Below are 19,929 nucleotides of genomic sequence, written 5' to 3'. Positions count from 1 at the left end.
CGATTCCTCTTTGTTTGTGAATCTTGTGATGATATTGATCCTCCAAGCCAAGAGAGAGGGAGCCAGTGGTCATTAAGGCTTAGGGATCATGCTAAAAATCAGTTCCAAGTTATTAGTGTCCAGGATTAAAGTCCAATGTGGAAAGCATCACTTAGATTTTGTCCCTGAGTTCACTACCCTGACTTGAGTCAGTCCTTGAGATTATTTTAGGAAACTCCCTCCCTTCTATTTAGTTTATTTTATTGCTAGTATTTCTGTGTCTCCCTCAGGTCATTGAAAAAAGCAGCAAATAATTTTGATTTAGGAATGCATTCCTCTTAGAAGAACAGAGACAAATTTGTGCCTTAAAATTTTTAAGACTTCGTAGTTGATAATGTTTTATCAAATTAATATAATACATGAGCATACACTATGCTAATTGGGGACAGATGCCTTCCAAAAATCTGTCTTGTAAACACAACCATCCTGATAAACAAAACACATCAGATCATAAGAACAGCTACTTTATCTAGCATCTAATTAAAAAGCTGTTCCGATTAGCATGAATTAATCTTCATTATTTACTGAATATTGCCTCTTTCAGCTTTGCATTTCTTTTGTACAGGCCAAGTGGTCTGTGGATAATTTTTGCATCTTCTTATCTGATAGCTTTATCCCAGTCCTGTGAGCTTTCCCAGTATCCAAGAAACTATTAAAAATAAATAATGTTGGTAACATTGCAACTGCATTGCATAGGCTTGCATGCTGTAAAATTGGACTTTAGTAGGGGATGTTTGCAATAGAAAATGTCTCTGTATCAGTCCAGGATGGAAACACATCCAACTCCTGTCCAAATATGGCACAAATTGTATATTCCAGGCAGCAGGCTTTCCTGCCTGGTTATGAATGACTGTTTCTCCTTATTGAATAATGTTGTCTAAGCTTCATCTGGTCCTAATTATTTGAAAATACTCTGCTTTTGTCTTTTTGCTGCTCATCAGGCCTGTTGTCCTCATTAGTGCTTCAGTGCTTTTCACTGCAGGACCTCTCAGAGGCTGAGCAATTAATAAGGTTCAAGGCTGTAGGTGGTTTGGAAACTGTTGCTGTCACAAGTGGCAAATACCCCACAGTCACTAGGAAATGATTCTTGGGGCTGCTGGGAGGGGTTGGACCACTGTGGCTGTGGGAATGGAGCAGGCTGAGGGGTACTGAAGACTTTGAGTCACCTCATTTCTTCTAGTTTCTGTTCAGTGGTCACAGTGCTGAGATGTCCCGAGTGATGTGATCCTGAGCTTCAGGTCTGCATAACAGAACTCAACCTGATGCTGAGCCACCAGGAGAAGGGGATGGATGCAGGCTTTAGGTGATGGTTTCCCTAAAACTCAGATCCTCAGTTGTTTGCAACCAGAGCAGGGGTGTGTCAGGGAATATCTGCCTGGTTTGTCGTTTTTGGAAGGAATTAACTTAGGTTGCAGCTGCTAAAAGTTTCTAAATGCTAAGAAATTTGGGACACAATTCTCATCTAATGACAGAGATCAGTTGTTGGTATGTCATAGCCCGAGCTGGTCCCCCAAAAGAGGGACCAAGGACAAAGAAATCCCTGGGACCCTGATGCCAGGAGGGACAGAAGAAGAGTCCAAGAGCAGTATTTGGGTCTGAATTCTCCAAGCTTTTCATTGTTTCACTGTTCCATCACCAACATGGCTGCTGTGTCATTGTTTCCACACTGGCCTCTGAGACTGTGGGGGTTTTGGTGGGTTCAGCAGTTAATTTTTTTAACATGGTTGTTACAGTTCACAGACCAGGATCTATGGGCTGTCCACTCCAGCTCTTGATCTTTGAGTAATATTTAAGCTGCAGCTTTGTCTATTCTAACTATTATTAATGATCAGATTGTTACATGCAAGTTGCACTACAATCCGTCTTTACTATTATTAATGATCAGATTATTAGCTCCAGGGTTCATTCTAATCCATCTTTGACTTGCAGAACAGAGCCATGTAGTTCAGATAAAGTTCAGCTTGTGGTCTAACAATTCCAGCTACTTATGTCAAGCAATTGAAACAATACCAAATTTTTAACACTAGGAGTTAAGGTGTGTCTTTTCCTTCCCTTCTTAGGTTAAATGTTCAAAGAGAATTGGTCTGCAAGGCTTTAGATTGGTATGAATAATCAATTTAGAGTAACTCTTGATTAATCAATTAAGGGTTTGCTTGATTGATTTTTATATGGGCCTTTTGAAGAGCCTGCCAGAATCTGACCATTGATGTAGCATTTGCAGGTAAAATTCAGAGCTGTTCCAGAGCAACTTTTTGCCCAATGTTCTCATTGCACACTGGAAGAAGTCACTCATTCTGCATTCATACAGGGAGATAATGGGAATGGAAAATTTTTGTGAGTGGAACATCCTTGGGGCTTGATTTAGGTGCCAGTAAATCTCCTCTCTGACGGCTCCCTTCTTCTCTTCCCAGGTGCACTGTAACAACATGTTTTCCAAGGGGGTGAAGATTTTCCAGAGGGTGGAGTGTCTGTTCAAGCCTCGGCTGATCGCAGACTGGGAGCCCGAGCCTGTGGGGGTGGCCACGGTGCTGGATGACAAAAACCCCAGTGCCAGGTTCGTGACCGTGCCCCTGCAGCAGCGCGTGGGCAAGGCCATCCTGTGCCGCTTCTACTTCGCTGACACCTGGATGATGATGAGCGAGATCTCCTTCCAGTCAGGTGAGTGCTCCTGGAGAAGCACAGGGAGGAGAAGAGCTGGTGTGGCACTGCAGGACGTGTGGGGTTGACAGGAGAGTGGCTGTGGGCTGCCCAGGGGGAAGGAAGAGGTTTTACAGGCACTGAAGAGGCTCAAAGGTGCAGTGGGTGCTTTCCAGGCTGATACTTGCTGGAACCCCTGGCCTGGTTCAGGGGATCCGTGTGGTGGAAAAGTCTCTCCTCCAGCCCGAGCTTCCAAAGAAAACTCTGCAGTCTCTGTTGTTGGGTCTCAAGGCAGTTTATTGCAAGTTATCTAAAAGATTTTCTCCTGGGGCTGCTGTGGTTTGCTCACAGCTCAGGCAGAGGCACACACACACCCTGACATCCTCTCTGACCCCGACTGCTTCTTCTCTCCCTGCCCAGGGCTGCTGCTGTCTTTTATATGGTACATTACGTGTGACATGGTTACAGTTTTTCCCCAATGCCTATTACCTATATTAAATGGGGATTTTCTATCTTTTATATGTACATTACGTGTGACATGGTTACAGTTTTTCCCAATGCCTATTACCTATATTAAATGGTGCTTTTCTATCTTTTATATGGTACATTACGTGTTACATGGTTACAGTTTTCCCAATGCCTACTACCTATGTTAAATGGTGCTTTTCTACTCTAAACCAATCCATAAGTGCCAGCATCACCAAGAACATGGAGGCAAGGAAGAAGAAGGAGGAAGAACAGGATCAGCCCATCTTCCTCCATCTTAGAACTTCTGACCCCCATGCACAAAGTAAAACCCCCCTGTACAGGTGCTAAAACCTCCTTGTACAATACTAAATAATTTTCCCCTCTACTTTGTAACTACTTCTACTATAATATCTAACCCTTTGTGACTGCTTGTTCCACTCATTCCATGGCTCAAACTCAAAATCACAGCTGTTTCAAGCTGCCTGCCAGGGTCTCAAATGCTTCTGACCAAGGTCTGGAACCTCTAAAAATGTCTGAGGGACATTTTGAGTTCCAACAATACTGATGCGCATGAACAGAAGCATGACCAGGGCAACCAAAATTTGGACCATAGAGCAGTTGTTTATTGTAAATGCAGGCGAACCCAATGGGAAGAAATGCTGATGTCTGACTCAATTCAGAAGGCTGAATGATTTCTTTATTATAACTATGCTAAAATACATTAATATACTATATAAAAGGAGGATACTCAAACTACATACTACTTTCTCTGACTCTCACCCAACTCGTGACCCTCTCTGAGAGTCCAGCCCCAGGTGGGTTGGATTGGCCATCAGGTCAAACAATCCTCACCAGAATCCAACCAAGCACTCACCCCAGGTAAACAATTCTCCAAACACATTCCACATGGGAAAAACAAGGAGCAGAATTAGAAATTGTTTTCTCTTTTATTTCTCTCTGTGCACCTCTATGAAAAATCCTGAGAGGGAGAGAAATGTGCTTGCCACAGTTGTTCTTTTTGAAACAGATCATAGAATCACAGAATATCCTGAACTGAAAGGGACCCACCAGGATCATCCAGCCCCTGTACCCTGTCCCAGACCCCCAAAATCCCACCCTGGGCATCCCTGGCAGCGCTGGCCAAAGGCTCCTGGAGCTCTGGCAGCCTCGGGGCCGTGCCCATTCCCTGGGGAGCCTGGGCAGTGCCAGCACCTCTGGGGCAAGAACCTTTCCTGCTCTCCAACCTGAGCCTGACACAGCTCCAGCTGTTCCCTTGAATCACTGCTCACCTGAGTGAAGAGACCAGTACTTGCCTTCCACTTCCCCAGCTGCCTGCTGGCTATGACATTGATTTTTGCTTCTCTTTACCAAATATTTTGTTAGGAATAATTCAAGTATATCTAGAAATGATGAGATCAAGTTTAGGAGATTAAAAAATTATTTTTTTAAATATTATTAAAAAATAGAGGCTGACTTATTTTTCCTAAAGTCTTATCTATGATGCAGAAGTGAATTCCGTGAGGTGCTTTAAAAGGTTCTGGAGGGAAAAGGACAAAAAATTTTGGGGAAAACCACTAGGACTGACAGGGAAAGGTGTGTCTGTAGCTTTCTACTCCAAAGTCTCTAACCAGCTGTAGTGAGAGGACATTCCTGAGGGAGGAATTTCCTGGGTGCTGCTTGTTGCTTACCTTGCAGGCAGCAGCCCCTCCTGTTGCTGCTCTGCTGCCTGAACACCAGCCCCGTCTCGCTGGGGTTGGGATTGCAGGGACTGCTGGCAGGAGCAGGGAGGTTTTGTTGGGCTGACACATTCCCTTTCCTTCCACAGACATGGAGAGTGTGAATCCCAGTTTTGTTACGGCAGCCACAAGCACCACGGAGCTCCTGGAAACGGAGCACAACGTTACTGAGGGCACCTGGGGTAAGGACTTCTGCCCCTTGGCCATGCCAAGTGCTCAGGTGTGGGGGAATTTCACAGGAACATCCCAGTTAACATGGTCTTTCCCTCCATTTCTGGAGATCTGGGGATGGCCTCATCAGTGCCTCATGCACAGGGCAGCATGTGACAGTCCCCTGAGCCTCAGCTGGCCAGGGCTGCCTCAGCACATGGGCTGGGGACTTGTGTGAAGCCAGTGAAACTCTGAGCACTGTCTGCTCTAAGATGAATCCACTGCAGGAATCTGTTCTGCTCACAGCAATCTTTGATTGCAGAAGTTCTCTGCACAGTTCTTAGCAATTTGAGCTTCCAAAATGAGAATTTCTGATAAGAGCAAAATGTGAACACGGCTGGTGTTAATGTTCAGGGGGCTGCCCAAGATCTTTTCTCTACCAGTCTGTAGGGAGTTGGCTGGCACAGAAAACCTCTGGTGCTCTAACCCCAGATTCTCCTCTGTGATTGCAGGAACCACATCTTCTGTAACCAGCACCTGGATAGGGGAGAAGGCAGATGACTCCAACACCTCCATCCTCGTGGGCTGCCTTGTGGCTATTATTCTGCTGCTCCTGATGATTATAATCATCATTCTTTGGAAGCAATATGTTCAAAAAAGGCTGGAAAAGGTAATATCTTGTAGACACAAGTTCAGAACTAATCATTAACTCTAATGAGCTCAGAACTATGTGAAAATCACAGCTCCATGGAGTAGCTAAAGCTGCTCTCACAGCGGGGCAGGATGCCAGCCTGTCCAAGATATTACTGGAAGTTGCTGTGGTTGCAGCCAAGGCATTACTTAACAACTGAGCATCACCTCAGTGTTTTGGTTTGGTTTTTTCCCTTCTCCTCTGCAGGCCCCACGTCGAATCCTGGAGGAGGATGCCACTGTTCGCCTCTCCTTCTACAGCTACACCATTGCCAACAACCAGACCCAGATCCACCAGTCAAATCCCACCTATGAACGTGCCTTCCCACTGGATTTGGAATATCACCAGCCAGCTACACTGCTCCAAAAGCTTCCAGAGCTCTCCCAAAGTGCAGAGGATTCAGGTAACATCATCAGTCTCTGGAAGCTGCATGTTTCTTCTTTTGTTATTTCTGTCAGATTGTAAAATATGCCACTTGTCAGTGTCTAAGTTGCCATCCTGGCTCCTGTGCAATGCAATAACCCAGGGAGCTCAGGCAGTATTGTGGAACACTGGCATTTCTTGGCATGGAGCTGTGACAGCTGGAGCAGCAGTCCCACTAGAGGCTGGTGGCCTTTTATTGTTTTATTTGAAGACTGTTTATTTATTACCCAGGTCACTTTTAGCAGCTGGTTTGGGCAGTCAGAGCAATCACACATTGTTTGTGGGGATGCTGCCTGCAGCACTCTTAGGAGAAGACCTTTTCCTGCAGCCAGGGCTCTTTGAAATTCCTGTAGAAAAACCACAAGGAAATAGAGCAGGGAATTGTCCGTGGTGTCCTGGCTTCCAGCCCCCGGGGAGCTTTTGGACTCACATAGAAGGGAATGTTTCCAACAGTGTTTAGTGCTGAGTGAAGGCAGTTCTCATCAGCAAATGGAAGGGCAGTGCTGCATTCCTCACACTGACAAGTTGCTAAGATCCAGCATTATTCTACACGGGGAGACTGATTGGATTGAGCCAGGGTGTGAATTTGAAGCAGAACAAGTGTTCTGTGTAATAGTGACTCTGCAGGGAGTTAATTCTAAAGCATTACCCCATATTTATGTGAATAAGCTGTAAGAGGGAGAGGAGTTTGCTACCAGGGGACATGGGAAAGGGAAGCCTCCATCAGCTCTTGTTGCAGGAGGGAATCCAGAGCAAGTTTGACGTTGCAAACAACATCCCTGCACCAGGTGATGGGAACTGATTGTACTTAGGATGAATCAGGAACAGAAAATCACTTTGGACTCGCCTCCCTGTCTGGGCAAGACCTGTAGCTCTCATGGCTGGCTAGAACAGGCTGTATTGAGCAGGAATTTGCTGGCAGCTCGCAGGGATTGTTCTGGTTAAAACAGAGCAGTGTGTCCCTGTTGGATGAAGCCCTTTTTTGACCTAGAGATGAGGCAACTGAGAGGTATTTTAAAACTTTTATTTTATTTTTAGCTTTATGTGAAGGGTGAGACAGTATAGCTGTTATAGTTCACGCTATTATAATTAAAAGGTAACTATATGCTAATTACAATACATTATAAGAGTTTTTTGGTTTATTAGCTTTTGCTACACTATGTTGTAAATGCTTTAAAGCCAATCATTTAAAATTACTCTATCTTTTATAGTTTTATTTCTCTAAAGTACCTAGTTTTATTTGTAAGGCTATCTTTTGCAACTTGTTTCTAGTTTTATTTCTCTTTTAATAATGTCTGTTTTATTTTATGGTATTTTTAAGTTAGTATTTTTTATTTCAAAGTTTGCATATTGCGTGAGCCTTCTGTTAGGCTTTGAGAATTCTCTACACATTTATTTCCCACACGTCCCATGTAGGTGTCCCTCAGTACAAGGCAGCAGGCGGCCAAATTCCCAGAGCTGTGGGGTTGGGAGGAGTGGAAACTGGGACATACTGGGAGGCAGTGAGGCGTGACTCACCCAACTCTGCCTGCCCTCAGTGTGCAGTGGGGACTACGCTGAGCCCGACCTGACCAAGTCCACCCCTCACCAAGGCTTCCAGAACAACGTCCCCCACTACGCCGAGACCGACATCGTGCACCTGCAGGGCGTGACAGGCAACAACATGTACGCTGTGCCAGCCCTGACCGTGGACTCCCTCACCAAGAAGGACATCTCCGTCGGGGAGTTCCCCCGGCAGCAGCTGCGCCTCAAGGAGAAGCTGGGAGAAGGACAGTTTGGAGAGGTACAGCCATCCTGCTGCTGCTCCTCCAGCAGAAAGGAGGTGCCTGGCAGAGAGGAATCTTCAGTGGGACTGCATTTTCCAGGGTTTTAGTTAAAATTGAAATGTGTGTTGGCCCTCTGGGGAAAGCTGATATCCCCCAGGCTAAGCCACTGAGCCTTGTGAGGCTCTGGTCGGCACCACTGGGGTCTTCATCAACAGATGAACTTGCAAACTTTTTCTGTTTGCTGTCTATACCTGTGTAAACTCCTAGGGTTGGGAATTCAGACTTTCACATCTTCCATGGACATCTCAAATCTGATGGCTGTCACCCACCTGTAGACATGTGGGTTTGGAAATTCTCCACAGTCCAGCTAACACTGATCCTTGATCCTGGCTGCTAAAACAGCTCTCACAGTCACAGATGGAGGTTCTGGGGGTGCTCTGCACACTGACCCAAGCAAAGACAGACATTTCCCAAGCACTGTGGCGCCCTCATATTTTCTGGCATTGCTGCTTGCTCAAGCCCTAGTTTGTCAGCAGCCTCAGGCAGAATGATGCACACATCTGTCATCTGCCAAACTTTCCCTTGGCTCCTTGAGCTCCTTTCAAGCTGTTGACGTTTTCACCTCGCCTTTTCTTCTCTCTCTGCTTCATTTTCACACCATCTGTAGCTCCATCCTGAGCAGGTCTTTCTCTCCCCTGCTCTCACTTTTCCACTGTCTTTTTTCTTCCCAGCCTTTGTTCACTCACAGCCCTAAATTCTGCTTCTCTATTACATTTTGATAAGTACAGCTTTTCACTGAGTGCTTCCTGCTCTGTCATGTGCCCATCTTTGTGGTTGCTCCATTCTGACACTCCACCTTCCCTATCCCAGCCCCTTTCCTGTCCCCTCACTTCTTTCTTGCTCACTGTTTTCTGGGGAGGTGCTGACATCTTCAGCCTCCTCACCTGGCTGTCAGTGCAGCCTTTTCTGCTGTTGCCTGCATCTTGCTCTGTGCTCCAAAAGTGGGACAGAGAGGATTTGCTCATTGATTTGCTTCTGGTTTCTCCTTTCCTCTCATTGTCCTTCTGATAACTGTAATAACTCCTCTGTATTGTCTGAAGATGGCTCTCCCATCTCCATTTTCCTTGAGGATGGATTCAGAGCCTGTTCCTTTCCGTGTATCACAGGCTCTTTTGCAAATGTACTGCACCACATTTTCCTGTCTCCCCTTCTCCTTAGTCTTTCCCCAGCTGGCCATCACATACTCTGCTCCTCTACTCTGGCTCTGTGTGCTCCTAGAAACAGGGCTCATTGCTTCTTTCAGGTCTCCACTTTTCCTTCCTTCCAGTCTTTTGTCTTTGCTCCCAAGGAAGCACCACCACCCCTCCCTGGTGACAATCACTTCGGAATTACCTGTGCTTAGTCCTGTGTCTCTTCCCTGTCCCAGGTGATTGTGCTTTCCCCACAGCAGATTCATTCTCTGTGGGACTGCAGCAGCATCTTTGTGCCTTCACTCCCATTCTGCAGGTTTGCCCCATTTTCTCTGCTGTCTCATTTTTTCCCCTCACCATGCTTGTGACATCAGTTCTTGCTGCTCTTTTCATACAAAACTCATCATGCTCTCATTACATTCCCCTCACTGCTGCAAGTCTTTGACTGACACATCCAGTCTGCTCCTCTCTTCCAGTCTTGTTTCCCATCCACACCCTCAGGTCAGTCTGCATTCCTCACCCAGTTCTCCATTTGGATGCACATTCTGGTAACTTCTTAAGAAAGTGTTTTGTCACCCCTTCTTGTACAACCCTGGCAGTAATTTTGTATCATTAATCATTAATTTATTGGAAGAAATTTGGAATTGTGTGTAGTCATTAGAGTATTTATCTCTGGGTATACCTATAGGTGAGATGTTTATATCAGGGACACAATGCACACACTTTTCTCCCCTCTGGAATTTGAGGATTTTGGATAACTGTCTGTAGTTCTTGGATGCTCCTCAGTGAAGTCTGAGCAATGCCTCGAGCCAGGCCATGGTTTGATGGTTCTGGGGTTGTGTGAGATACTTTAGTGCAGAGCAGACACATGCAGACTCGGGGGCCTTCCTGAACATCCCCAGTAGGTGCTGGATGAACTGGGTTGGCCCGGGCTGCTGCAGTGTGCTGGGGACTCCCTGGCTTTGACCCACCTGGCTTTGGTCCCCGTGTGCCCCTGTGTCATGGCTATGTCAGGGTCTAGGGCCAGCCCTTGGGTCATTTCTGATCACAGCTGTGTCAACTTCACTGGGCCATTCACTGGTTCATTCTGCCAGCAGTGATGTTATTTTCCTCTGCTTTTCTGCCTGTGTGTGCTCTTACAGCTGCCTCTGCCTTCTGTCCTGCAGGTGCACCTCTGTGAAGCTGATGGCCTGCTGGAATTCCTGGGAGTCTCATCCTCAGAATTCACTCACCAGCCAGTTCTTGTGGCAGTGAAAATGCTGAGATCAGATGTCAACAAAACAGCCAGGTAAGTGCACCTGCAGTGCCAACCAGCTGGGGAGGAAAGCAAATACCCCCAGGCACAGGGTAACCCTGGGGACTGCTGTGTGTCTCTGGGGTGTCTATTCCATGTGCTCCTGGAAGGAGCAGGACACAGCAGGGAGTGGGGGGTAGGGGAAGCTGCAATGTCAGCCTGAAATGCTGCATGAATCCTGTTTGCTGGGAGAGCTCAGAACCAGTTTCACACTTGTGCGTGCAAAGTGTAAATTACTCTGAACTTGGAACACAGCCCTGTGTGCTGTCCTCAGACAAAGGAACTGTTCAGGATTCAGAGGTGCTTTCTGTTTTACAAGGAATGATTTCCTGAAGGAGATCAAGATCATGTCCAGGCTGAAGAACCCGAACATCATCCGGCTGCTGGGCGTGTGCGTGCGGGACGACCCCCTGTGCATGATCACAGAGTACATGGAGAACGGGGACCTCAACCAGTTCCTGTCCCACAGGGAGATCTACAGCAAATTTGCCATTTCAAACAACATCCCCTGTGTCACGTAAGAGAAGCTGCTTGACTTGTTGGGATAAATCAGCAAAACAGAGCTGCAGTTTTATCTGCTGTGCCTGCCCAGCAGGGACCTTCCTGCAGCCTGGCCATTGCCATGGCAATGGACACCAGTTCTGCCTGGTGTGGGGTTGTTCTTGAGGGCTCTGGAGGTCTGTGTACCCCTGACAGAGCTGTTCTGGTCACAGAGACCATCTTAGATATATTTATTGAGGTGACTATCTCTTTATGTTATGGATATTTCATTGTTATGTTATAGATGTTAGTGGATATTTCATTGATATGAAAATCAGTTGCATTACAAGAATTTTGGGACAAAAATCAAGAATCTCTCTTGGGCTTTTAAGAAGGTTCATATGTTCTCTGGTGTCCAAAAAATATTGCATGAGAGGAGCCGAGTGTGGAGCTGCAAAAGGGAGAAGATTTCATCAGGCAACAGAAGGAGAATATTTGGCAAAGAAAACCAAAAAACGGTTTTAGTTAGCAGTGGCACTTGTCTTCCTCCTCAATGGAAGGATTAAATCTGCCATAAAAGCATCTCTGCTATTGCAGAATGCTTTCCCCAGAGGAGAATCATGTAGGACTAATATATTCTGTGTGATAAGGAGCCCTGCACTGAGCATGAGCTGCAGCAGTGCTGAGCCTTTGGTGTGTTCCCCCCCAAAAGGAGTACTTGGATTTGTGGTTCAGACACAAGGCAGGCAGGCAGAGCCAGCTCTGATGTGCTGGGCAGGAGGTGGCTGGGTTTTACCACAGCCAGACATCACCAGCCTTGCTGCCAGGACCTGTCAATGGTCCTGTCAGGAGTGTTAACTTGGTGTCCTACAGGCAGGACATGCAGGAGGGAGAGAGGGTTTGTGTCTGAGAAAAATTAGACTCCAGCTCTCTCCAGTCTCCTGCCCCTTCTGCCCATCTGAAACCCATTCACCTTTACACTTGTGGCTTTTTTTTCCTGGCCAAAGCCTCAAAATGTTCTTTTTTTTAATCTCCTTTTGCTTCCCATTTGACTTCAGTGCTGTCACTCACTCATGTTGCTCTTCCTTGCTCTCCATTACTTGGCTCTACCTCTAGTTTTTCATTGTCTCCCACTGATCCTTCAGCCTCTCCCTTTTCCCTGCCAGGCAGAGAGTGTCACACAGAGACAGCTCTGAAGGGGCTGTGTCCTGGCAGTGACAGGAATGCCCCTGCCCCAGGAGCAGCTTGGCCCTACTGGTGCCTGAGGGCATCTGATGGATGTGACAAGGTGCAGCCACCCCACCCACCTCCAGACCCAGGGTTTGGTGCACCAGAGGGGTGACAAGCCCTTCCATGCACAGGGATCACACATTCTTAAGTCCTTATGGCTCTCTGGTATTTGAAATGCATCTCCCTGCTGTCTCTGGCTGTCAGGTCACAGAATCATTTAGGTTGGAGAAGCCCTCTAAGATCATTGATGTTCTCCAGCACTGCCAAGGTCACCATGTCCCAAAAGTGCCACATCTACATGACTTCTAAATGGTGAATGGTGAGTCCAGCACTGCCTGGGCAGCCTTTGCTAAGACCTGACAACATTTTGTTGAAGAAATTTTCCCCGAGATCCAACCCAAACCTGCCCTGGCCCAGCCTGAGCTGTTCCCTCTCCTCCTGTCCCTGTTCCTGGAGCAGAGCCTGATCCCCCGGCTGTCCCCTCCTGGCAGGAGTTGTGCAGAGCCACAAGGGCCCCCCTGAACCTCCTTTTCTCCAGGCTGAGCCCCCCCAGCTTCTTCTCCACCAACTTTGCTGCTCTTCCAGAGTCAGCTCTGCTCCTCTGCCTTTGGGGTGCTGCCCTGAGGCACCACAGTGACTCTGCTGAGGAGTCTGTCAGTCTGTCCCATCCAGTCCCATCCCCTCCTGGCCCTCTGCTCATGGAGCTGCTCGTGTGGAGCCTTGGGAACCACCTGAGCAGGGAGGCAGGAGCCAAGAGGAAGCTGCTGATGGGACCCTGCCAGGGTTGAGGTGGGACAGGAAGGATGGGAACCACAGCTGAGCAGGGGAAGGGAAAAGCTGAGGTCTTGGAGGCTGTGCCCATTCCTGTGCCACAGGCCAGCAGCCAGGTTATCAGGGTGCAGGTGAGTGGAAGAGTTACTGCTCTGGAACCTATAACAAGTAGGAAGAAGGACTTTTTATACAGACAGATAGTGGGAGGATAGGGAGAATGGTTTTACAGTGCCAGAGGACAGGGTTAGATTAGATTTTAGGAAGAAAGTCTTTACTCAGAGGATGGTGAAGCCTTGGCACAGGGTGCCCAGAGAGGCTGTGGCTGACCCATCCCTAGAAGTGTCCAAAGCCAGGTTGGAAGAGTCTTGGAGTAACCTGGGATAGTGGAAGGTGTTCCTGCCCATGGCAGGGGGTGGAACAAAGTGATCTTTAAAGTCCTTTCCAACTCAAACCATTCCATGATTCTGTGATAGTCTCCTTTTTCTTTATGTTCTGATAGAAAATACCTGTTTTTTGACCTTTACTGAAAAAATACAAACTGTGAGCAGTTTATTAGATGTGTTCTGATGAGCACTTGGTTGTGTGAAGCATTTGAGCATCAGCAGTGGGAAACAGGCAGAGCAGCACAGAGCAATAGTGTGGGAAGAATGCTGAGAGTCTGATGGTCCAAACTCTGTGTATCCTGCAGCTTTATTAATCCTATCCTCATTTAGCTAATGGAGGAATTAAAATTAAATTAGATGGAAAATGCATCTGTTTCTATTTTCAGTAATGTTTAGAATATTTAAAACCAAGTCAACTCTCTTTAATGTGAAGTGACACACTTATGTTAATATAAGCATTCAATAGTGGTGTTGTTTGAAATACCAGGCTAAGTGGCTTTTAAGATATGAGATTCTGAGGTTAATTTTTCATGTCTCCCTGCAAAAAAGTGGTGCTTTGATGCACGAACTCTTTGAAAATCTCGAGATTAATGTTTGATACTGGAAAAAAAAAACAAAAAACTAAAGTATGTCAGGTTGTGAGGCCTGAATTTCAGGGAGAGCCTGTCTGTTCCTGCTTAGTCAGCTCAGGATCTTGGCTGTTCATGCCCTGGAATGAGACCGTTTAGTTCCACTGTTATGGCAGAAAATAAAACAACAGATCACTAACACATCAAATACAATGAAGTTTTGAGTGTGGGGGAGCTCCGGTGATTTTTCTTTGTTGCATTTTCCTTTGCTGCAGCCACTCCAACCTGCTGTACATGGCCACCCAGATTGCCTCGGGGATGAAGTACTTGGCATCCCTGAACTTCGTGCACAGGGACCTGGCAACTCGCAACTGCCTGGTGGGCAACAACTACACCATCAAGATTGCAGACTTTGGCATGAGCAGGAACCTTTACAGTGGGGATTACTACAGGATCCAGGGCAGAGCTGTGCTGCCCATCCGTTGGATGGCCTGGGAGAGCATCCTGCTGGTAGGCACTGCACAAAGCTTCTTTTTCTTCTTGCTCTGATCTTCGCTGTGCCCCTGAAGCAGTGACACAGCTGTGTGCCAGGCAGTCACCACCAGTATCTGTGCTGCACATGGCCCCTGCTGAGAGATCCATGGGGTTGTGTTGGACATAACTCAGATCCTGGGAGAGGAGCCTGGCCTTGGAAATACAGAATGTCATGGAATGGTTTGGGCTGGAAAGACCTTAAAGCCCATCCAGTGCCACCCCCTGCCATGGCAGGGACACCTCCCACTGTCCCAGGCTGCTCCCAGCCCTGTCCAGCCTGGCCTTGGGCACTGCCAGGGATCCAGGGGCAGCCACAGCTGCTCTGGGCACCCTTCACAGGGAAGAATTCCTTCCAGTATCCCATCCATCCCTGCCCTCTAGCAGGGGGAAGCCATTCCCTGTGTCCTGCCCCTCCAGGCCCTTGCACAGTCTCTCTCCATCTCTCCTGTCAGCCCCTTCAGTCTCTGCAAGGCCACTGAGGTCACCCCAAACTTCTCCTCTCCAGGTGAACAACCCCAGCTGTGCCAGCCTTCCCTCCCAGCAGAGCTGCTCCATCCCTCTGCTCCCCCTGGCCCTGCTCTGGGTCTCTGCAGCAGCTCCAGCTCCTCCCTGTGCTGGGCAGGGCTGGGGCAGCTCTGCAGGTGGGGTCTGACCTGAGCACAGGGCACAGGGGCAGCATCCCCCTGCCCTGCTGCCCACGCTGGGCTCAGCCCAGGGCAGGGGGCTCAGGGCTGGGGCAGCTCCAGCTCCACCCACAGCACCCCCAGCTCCCTCTCCAGGGCTGCTCCAGCTGCTCCTCCCAGCCTGGATTGGTCCTGGGGCTTCTCCTGACCCAGGGGCAGCTCCAGCACTGCTGAAACCCCTGATGTTCCCATGGGTCACTGCTTGAGCTTGTCCAGGTCTCTCTGGGTGGCATCACAGCCCTCAGGCCTCATCCAGGCATGAGTGCCTGGCATTCCTGGTGGAATTTTAAGGAAGTTGCCTTTCTCTGCTAATTCCCTTTATTGGGAAGTTGAAAGAGGAAGGGACAAAACTCCTGAGTTTTAAGTGCCTGGTTTGAGGCTTTGGGGTTTTTCCACCTCTAAGGGTCCTGCTGTCTCCCCTCAGGAGATTGTTCTACAGCCCAAATACATCCAGTCTGGAGGATATTTAACTTTTTTTTTTTTCTTGTGGTAGTTGGTGAGTTACTTTCTTACAACATGCTCTCCAAGTACCCAGAAAATTTGTAATTACCTCTGCTATACAGGCTGCCAGGCCCAAGCTCTCCAAAATCCACCCTCTTTTCCTGGTTATGGCTGCATCTAAACCATAAATCACTCCCATCTTCCAAACCTCAACAGACTGCAAGGGTTGCCAGATAAGCCTGGGTGAAGTGGGGCTGGGATATTTTCTGCCCAAACAGGCCCTCCAGCCCCTCAAGTGTTTTGTGTTATTTTCTGAGCAATCTGCTTTTTACTTCTCCAGAAACACATTGTTCCAAACACAGCCAGTTTGGGCACACTTTTTGAAGACAGAAAACAGGGACAGCAAGAAGTTTGTCATTGGCTTCTTAAATGTGCAAAAATCGAAATTATCTTGGGCCTTTCTCTAAGTGTCTAGAGTCTGTCCTGGTTCTGCTTTCACCCTGAGGGCTTTGCTTTCCTTTCAAAGGCTTTTCTGTGAGCTCTGCTGTTTTGGGTGGAGGTAGGCAGTGACTATTCCCCCTCCCTCAGTTCATTTTATCCTGCTGCAAACAGACTCTCAGGAGGGACAGGAGTCTCTGGCCTTCTCTGCACCCTGTTACAAAGCTTTGTCCCTGTGAAAACTGCACCTTCTTAGGGCTTGTGGGACCCACACATGCCCCTGCTGCCCTACAAACAGCCCCGTCATCCCTGTGGGCACAGCTCACCTGCTGTGCTGGCTCTGTTCAGAGCATTTCCCTGGTGCTGGGCTGCAGAGGGAGCAGACTGATGAAAGGGTTTGGCTGAAAGGGTTTTGCTGGGCTGAGCAGATCCTCTCTGTCCACAGGGCAAGTTCACCACAGCCAGCGACGTGTGGGCCTTTGGGGTGACCCTGTGGGAGATGTTTGTGCTGTGCAAGGAGCAGCCCTACAGCCTCCTCACGGACGAGCAGGTCATCGAGAACACGGGCGAGTTCTTCCGCAGCCAGGGCAGGCAGGTGAGGCACAGACAGGCTCTTCCCTTGTCCTCTCAGCCACTCCCATCCTGCTGGATCTCCTCTCCCTCTCCCTCTCCTCTCCCCTCCTCTCACCAGCATTGCCTCTGGAGGATGAGGAAGCAGGAGGGATTTGTGGTGGGAAGGAGCAGTTGTTAGCTCCCAGGGATTACATTCTCCCTGTAGTATCTCCACACATGCCAAGAAGCCTTTAGCCATCTCCAGCTGCTGAAGGGCTTTTGTGCCATTTTATCCCCACTGCTGCTGCCCTCAGTAGATACCAGTGATGCGCAGGACACTCCATCTCCTCAGTACCCAAAGCTGTGGAGAACAGTTCTCCCCAAAATTCACCTTTAGCTCTAGAGAATTAAGGGAAAGAAAATGATATGGGGTTTACTCACCATCTCCCAGATATTAATGATTAGCCAAGAGCCTAAAAAATGAGAGGGAGAAATAAAATAATTCTGCCAAGCTGTGCTGTAGATAAGCTCTAAAAGGTGTTTTTTCTGTCTCTGCTAACAAGCTGTCACGATGCTTAGAAAGCCTCATGGGCTGTCTACGGTGAGTTCAAAGTACTTGGATTTTATTGTGGTAAATTTGGTTTTGGTTTGTGTTTTGCTGTCTCTCGGAGGACAAATCCCTCAGAAGCATTCATGTTTTCTGGGGGACAAAGGCCTGTTTTGTGACCAGCTCATCAGACAAGTTGGCAAAGTGTCCGTGGTGCTGTTTGAGAGGCTCTGTCCAGACTCCACTGGAGCTGGAGGGATTCCAAACACTGCATGGTGGCTGTGTCTTGTAAACCTGGAATGAAACTGTCTTTTGGTGTTACTTGAGTAAAGGTTCAGTTCTTCAGCGAGAAGCCCACTGAAACACTGTGCCTCTCTTCCTTTCAGATCTATCTGTCCCAGACTCCTCTGTGTCCTAACCCTGTGTTCGACCTGATGCTGAAATGCTGGAGCAGGGATATCAAAGATCGTCCCACTTTTGACATGATCCACCAGTTCCTGCTAGAACAAATGGAAGCAAACATTTGACTCCAGGAAAGAGGCAAGCTGTCGAGAACAGAGTGACTTTGGGGTCTCTTTGCCTGTCCCTCACAGTCAGGCTCCCCTCCCCATTTCAGTTGGGACGTCCATGGCAGCTGCTCATTCTCTTGGCCATGGTCTGACACACAGGACCAGAGGATCTCATTTGGTTGAAAAATCATCTCCTCTTCTGAATCATTTCCTGGGAATACTGTGAGAGGGGTGTTATTGGATACCCACACATTTTTGGGCAGATGTAATGAGTAGAACTTGGAGGGACTTGGAGCTCTCTCCTGGCTGGAAGAGAAGGCGCGGTCGGTGAGAGCGCTGCCACTCGAGAGCAGGTTTCTGGAAGGAAAGGCTGCAGCCTTCCAGAGCTCTTCCATGGAATCTGGTGGAAGTCTTGTGCACATGAGCAAGTGTTTCTGTGTGCTCTTGCTTCAGACAATGGTGAGAGGCCAGAAACATCTGGAGCTGGGAAATGGTTTAATGGACTTGGGAACTGACGGAGCATTGAGGAACCCGTTGGGAGTGACACTGCCAGGGTCCACAGAAGATGCTGAAACAAGAGTCCAAGATGATGTTCTGTTTTCCTGTGGTTGTTAAGCACTGCTTTGGTTATATATGTGCGTTTTCCCCACACTGGATTTTTTTGTTGTTTTGTTTTCTAGAAAAAAATTATTTTAAAATGAATGTTAAAGGTTATTGGGAGGTCACTGTGTTAGAAGGTCTTCCTCTGACCTACAAATTAAGGTTAGGGTAGGGAGTTTGTATTGAGAAGTAGCTGATACTGTACTACTGTCACTATGTAGAGCTATTAACCTAATGAACTTGTAGCCACAATGGACTGATGTGCAATTAATCCTGTATAATTACCCATCAATATGAGATCTCTAAATCAATGCTGTTACGTGTGAGAGGGAACTTAGATTTGGTGGAACTGGATGGCTGAGAGCAGAACCCTCTTTGTCACTTGTCACAGCCCCCAGGAGAGGGACGGGAGGAGCACACAGGTCACAGGTGTGTGTCTGGGCAGAGGTTCCTCTCCAGGTGTGCAGCAGGGTGGGGCCATGGGCAGGCAGGGGCAGCTCGGGCCAGGCTGTGTCACTGCCCTGTCACAGTGGCCTGTCCTTTACCTTGGTTACTCATCGAACTTGGGGTTGCCTTTTGTGTGTCCTGTCACAAACAGCTCATTCTCTGGAGGGTTCTAGAGGGCTCTGAAATCCATTTGGAGCCAGTTGGAGAATTTAGTGTGTGTTTCTACAATAAATCCGTTGTGGATTTACCAGGTGCCTGGGGAATACTCTGCTATTCCCTCTCTAATCATTTAGCAAGATACTTAGGACCAAACCAAATATTTCATAAGCTGGGACAAGATGAAAGCTCAGCACTTGGAGGTTTTTATTTTTTTTTTTTAAGTAGAATCCATCATAAAATGTATTTCCAGTAAAGATTATAAAGATAATTTTCATCTTAGCCACAAGCATAGATGACAGGCAGGCTGGCTGTGAGAGGGGAATGTCTGAGTGGTTTCAACACAGGCATAATTGTGCTAAAAGAAAAAACCCAGCTTCTGAATGGGCAGATGCCAGGCTGGAGTGTGGCATGGCTGTGTCTGCTCCTTGGGAAGGCTCCAGCCGTGCCTGGCCTGTCCTGCTGGGGGTGTGTCCCCACTCCAGCTGCTCCTCTGAGCCCCTTTAGGGCTGAGGAGCCAGAGGGCCCAAGTGCTCTCATCTCCCTGCAGGGATTCCTGGAATCTCACCCCCTGTAAGGTTTTCTTTTTCCCCCTGTGACTGGAGGGGTTGGGGTGAGCTGCCCTTCCCTGCTGGAGTCAGAGCCAGCAGATCCCTACTGCAGCCTGCTGGGTGCTGCTGTCTGGCAAACCACTCAGACAAGGAATTTCTGGGATTCCTGCCCCAGGAAATATCCCCAGTGCCCCCCAGCCGTGTGTGGTCTCCTGGGCTCTGGAGCTGGGAGCTCCCAGGGCAGGGAGAGTCCCTGGATGGGCTCTGTGCTTCTGTGACATCTGGACATGCTGTTCCTCCATTGACATGGTGACATACAAAGTTTGTCTCATATCAATAAATTCTAATGATAACCTTGACAAAAGTGAATTTCTACTTCTTTTTATGTACCCAGGTGTGTGCCCTGAGAACTGACACTTTGGTGTGGATATTCAGCAGCTCTCTGGGGGAGTGTGTGACCCCTGGGTTTGGAGGGAGCAGCCACAGACCATTAAATGAAGAGTTTTGAAGGGAGTTTGTGGAAATGCTGGAAAGGTGCTGGCCCAAATCCCCTTGTGCTGGTCCTTGATGGGCCTGGGGCTGTTGGTTGATGCTGCATTTCAATAAGCAGCTTCTTCATCTCAGTGTTAAAATCAGATGCTTTA

The 19,929-nt window shown here is 48.0% G+C and overlaps 1 protein-coding gene across 3 annotated transcripts in view; it reads left to right on the top strand.

Moving 5' to 3' along the window:
- LOC110482829 (discoidin domain-containing receptor 2) overlaps nucleotides 1-19,649 on the top strand; it is a 59,479-nt gene extending 39,830 nt beyond the window's left edge. For 2 of the 3 annotated variants that reach the window (XM_077787835.1, XM_077787836.1), the window contains exons 8-17: nucleotides 2,451-2,697; nucleotides 4,970-5,062; nucleotides 5,543-5,700; nucleotides 5,929-6,124; nucleotides 7,683-7,927; nucleotides 10,267-10,388; nucleotides 10,714-10,911; nucleotides 14,103-14,337; nucleotides 16,369-16,518; nucleotides 17,409-19,649. In XM_077787835.1, coding sequence (XP_077643961.1) covers nucleotides 2,451-2,697; nucleotides 4,970-5,062; nucleotides 5,543-5,700; nucleotides 5,929-6,124; nucleotides 7,683-7,927; nucleotides 10,267-10,388; nucleotides 10,714-10,911; nucleotides 14,103-14,337; nucleotides 16,369-16,518; nucleotides 17,409-17,549 — 1,785 coding nt within the window. In that variant the 3' untranslated portion in view covers nucleotides 17,550-19,649. Of the gene's footprint in view, nucleotides 1-2,450; nucleotides 2,698-4,969; nucleotides 5,063-5,542; nucleotides 5,701-5,928; nucleotides 6,125-7,682; nucleotides 7,928-10,266; nucleotides 10,389-10,713; nucleotides 10,912-14,102; nucleotides 14,338-16,368; nucleotides 16,519-17,038; nucleotides 17,077-17,408 lie in introns of all 3 variants that reach the window. The other variant, XM_077787837.1, reaches the window with a different exon arrangement.
- Nucleotides 19,650-19,929: the final 280 nt, after the last annotated feature.

This window comes from Lonchura striata, chromosome 22 (genome assembly GCF_046129695.1).
Source record: "Lonchura striata isolate bLonStr1 chromosome 22, bLonStr1.mat, whole genome shotgun sequence".
NCBI classification, from domain to species: Eukaryota; Metazoa; Chordata; class Aves; order Passeriformes; family Estrildidae; genus Lonchura; species Lonchura striata.
This window is presented reverse-complemented; position numbering and strand designations above follow the sequence as displayed.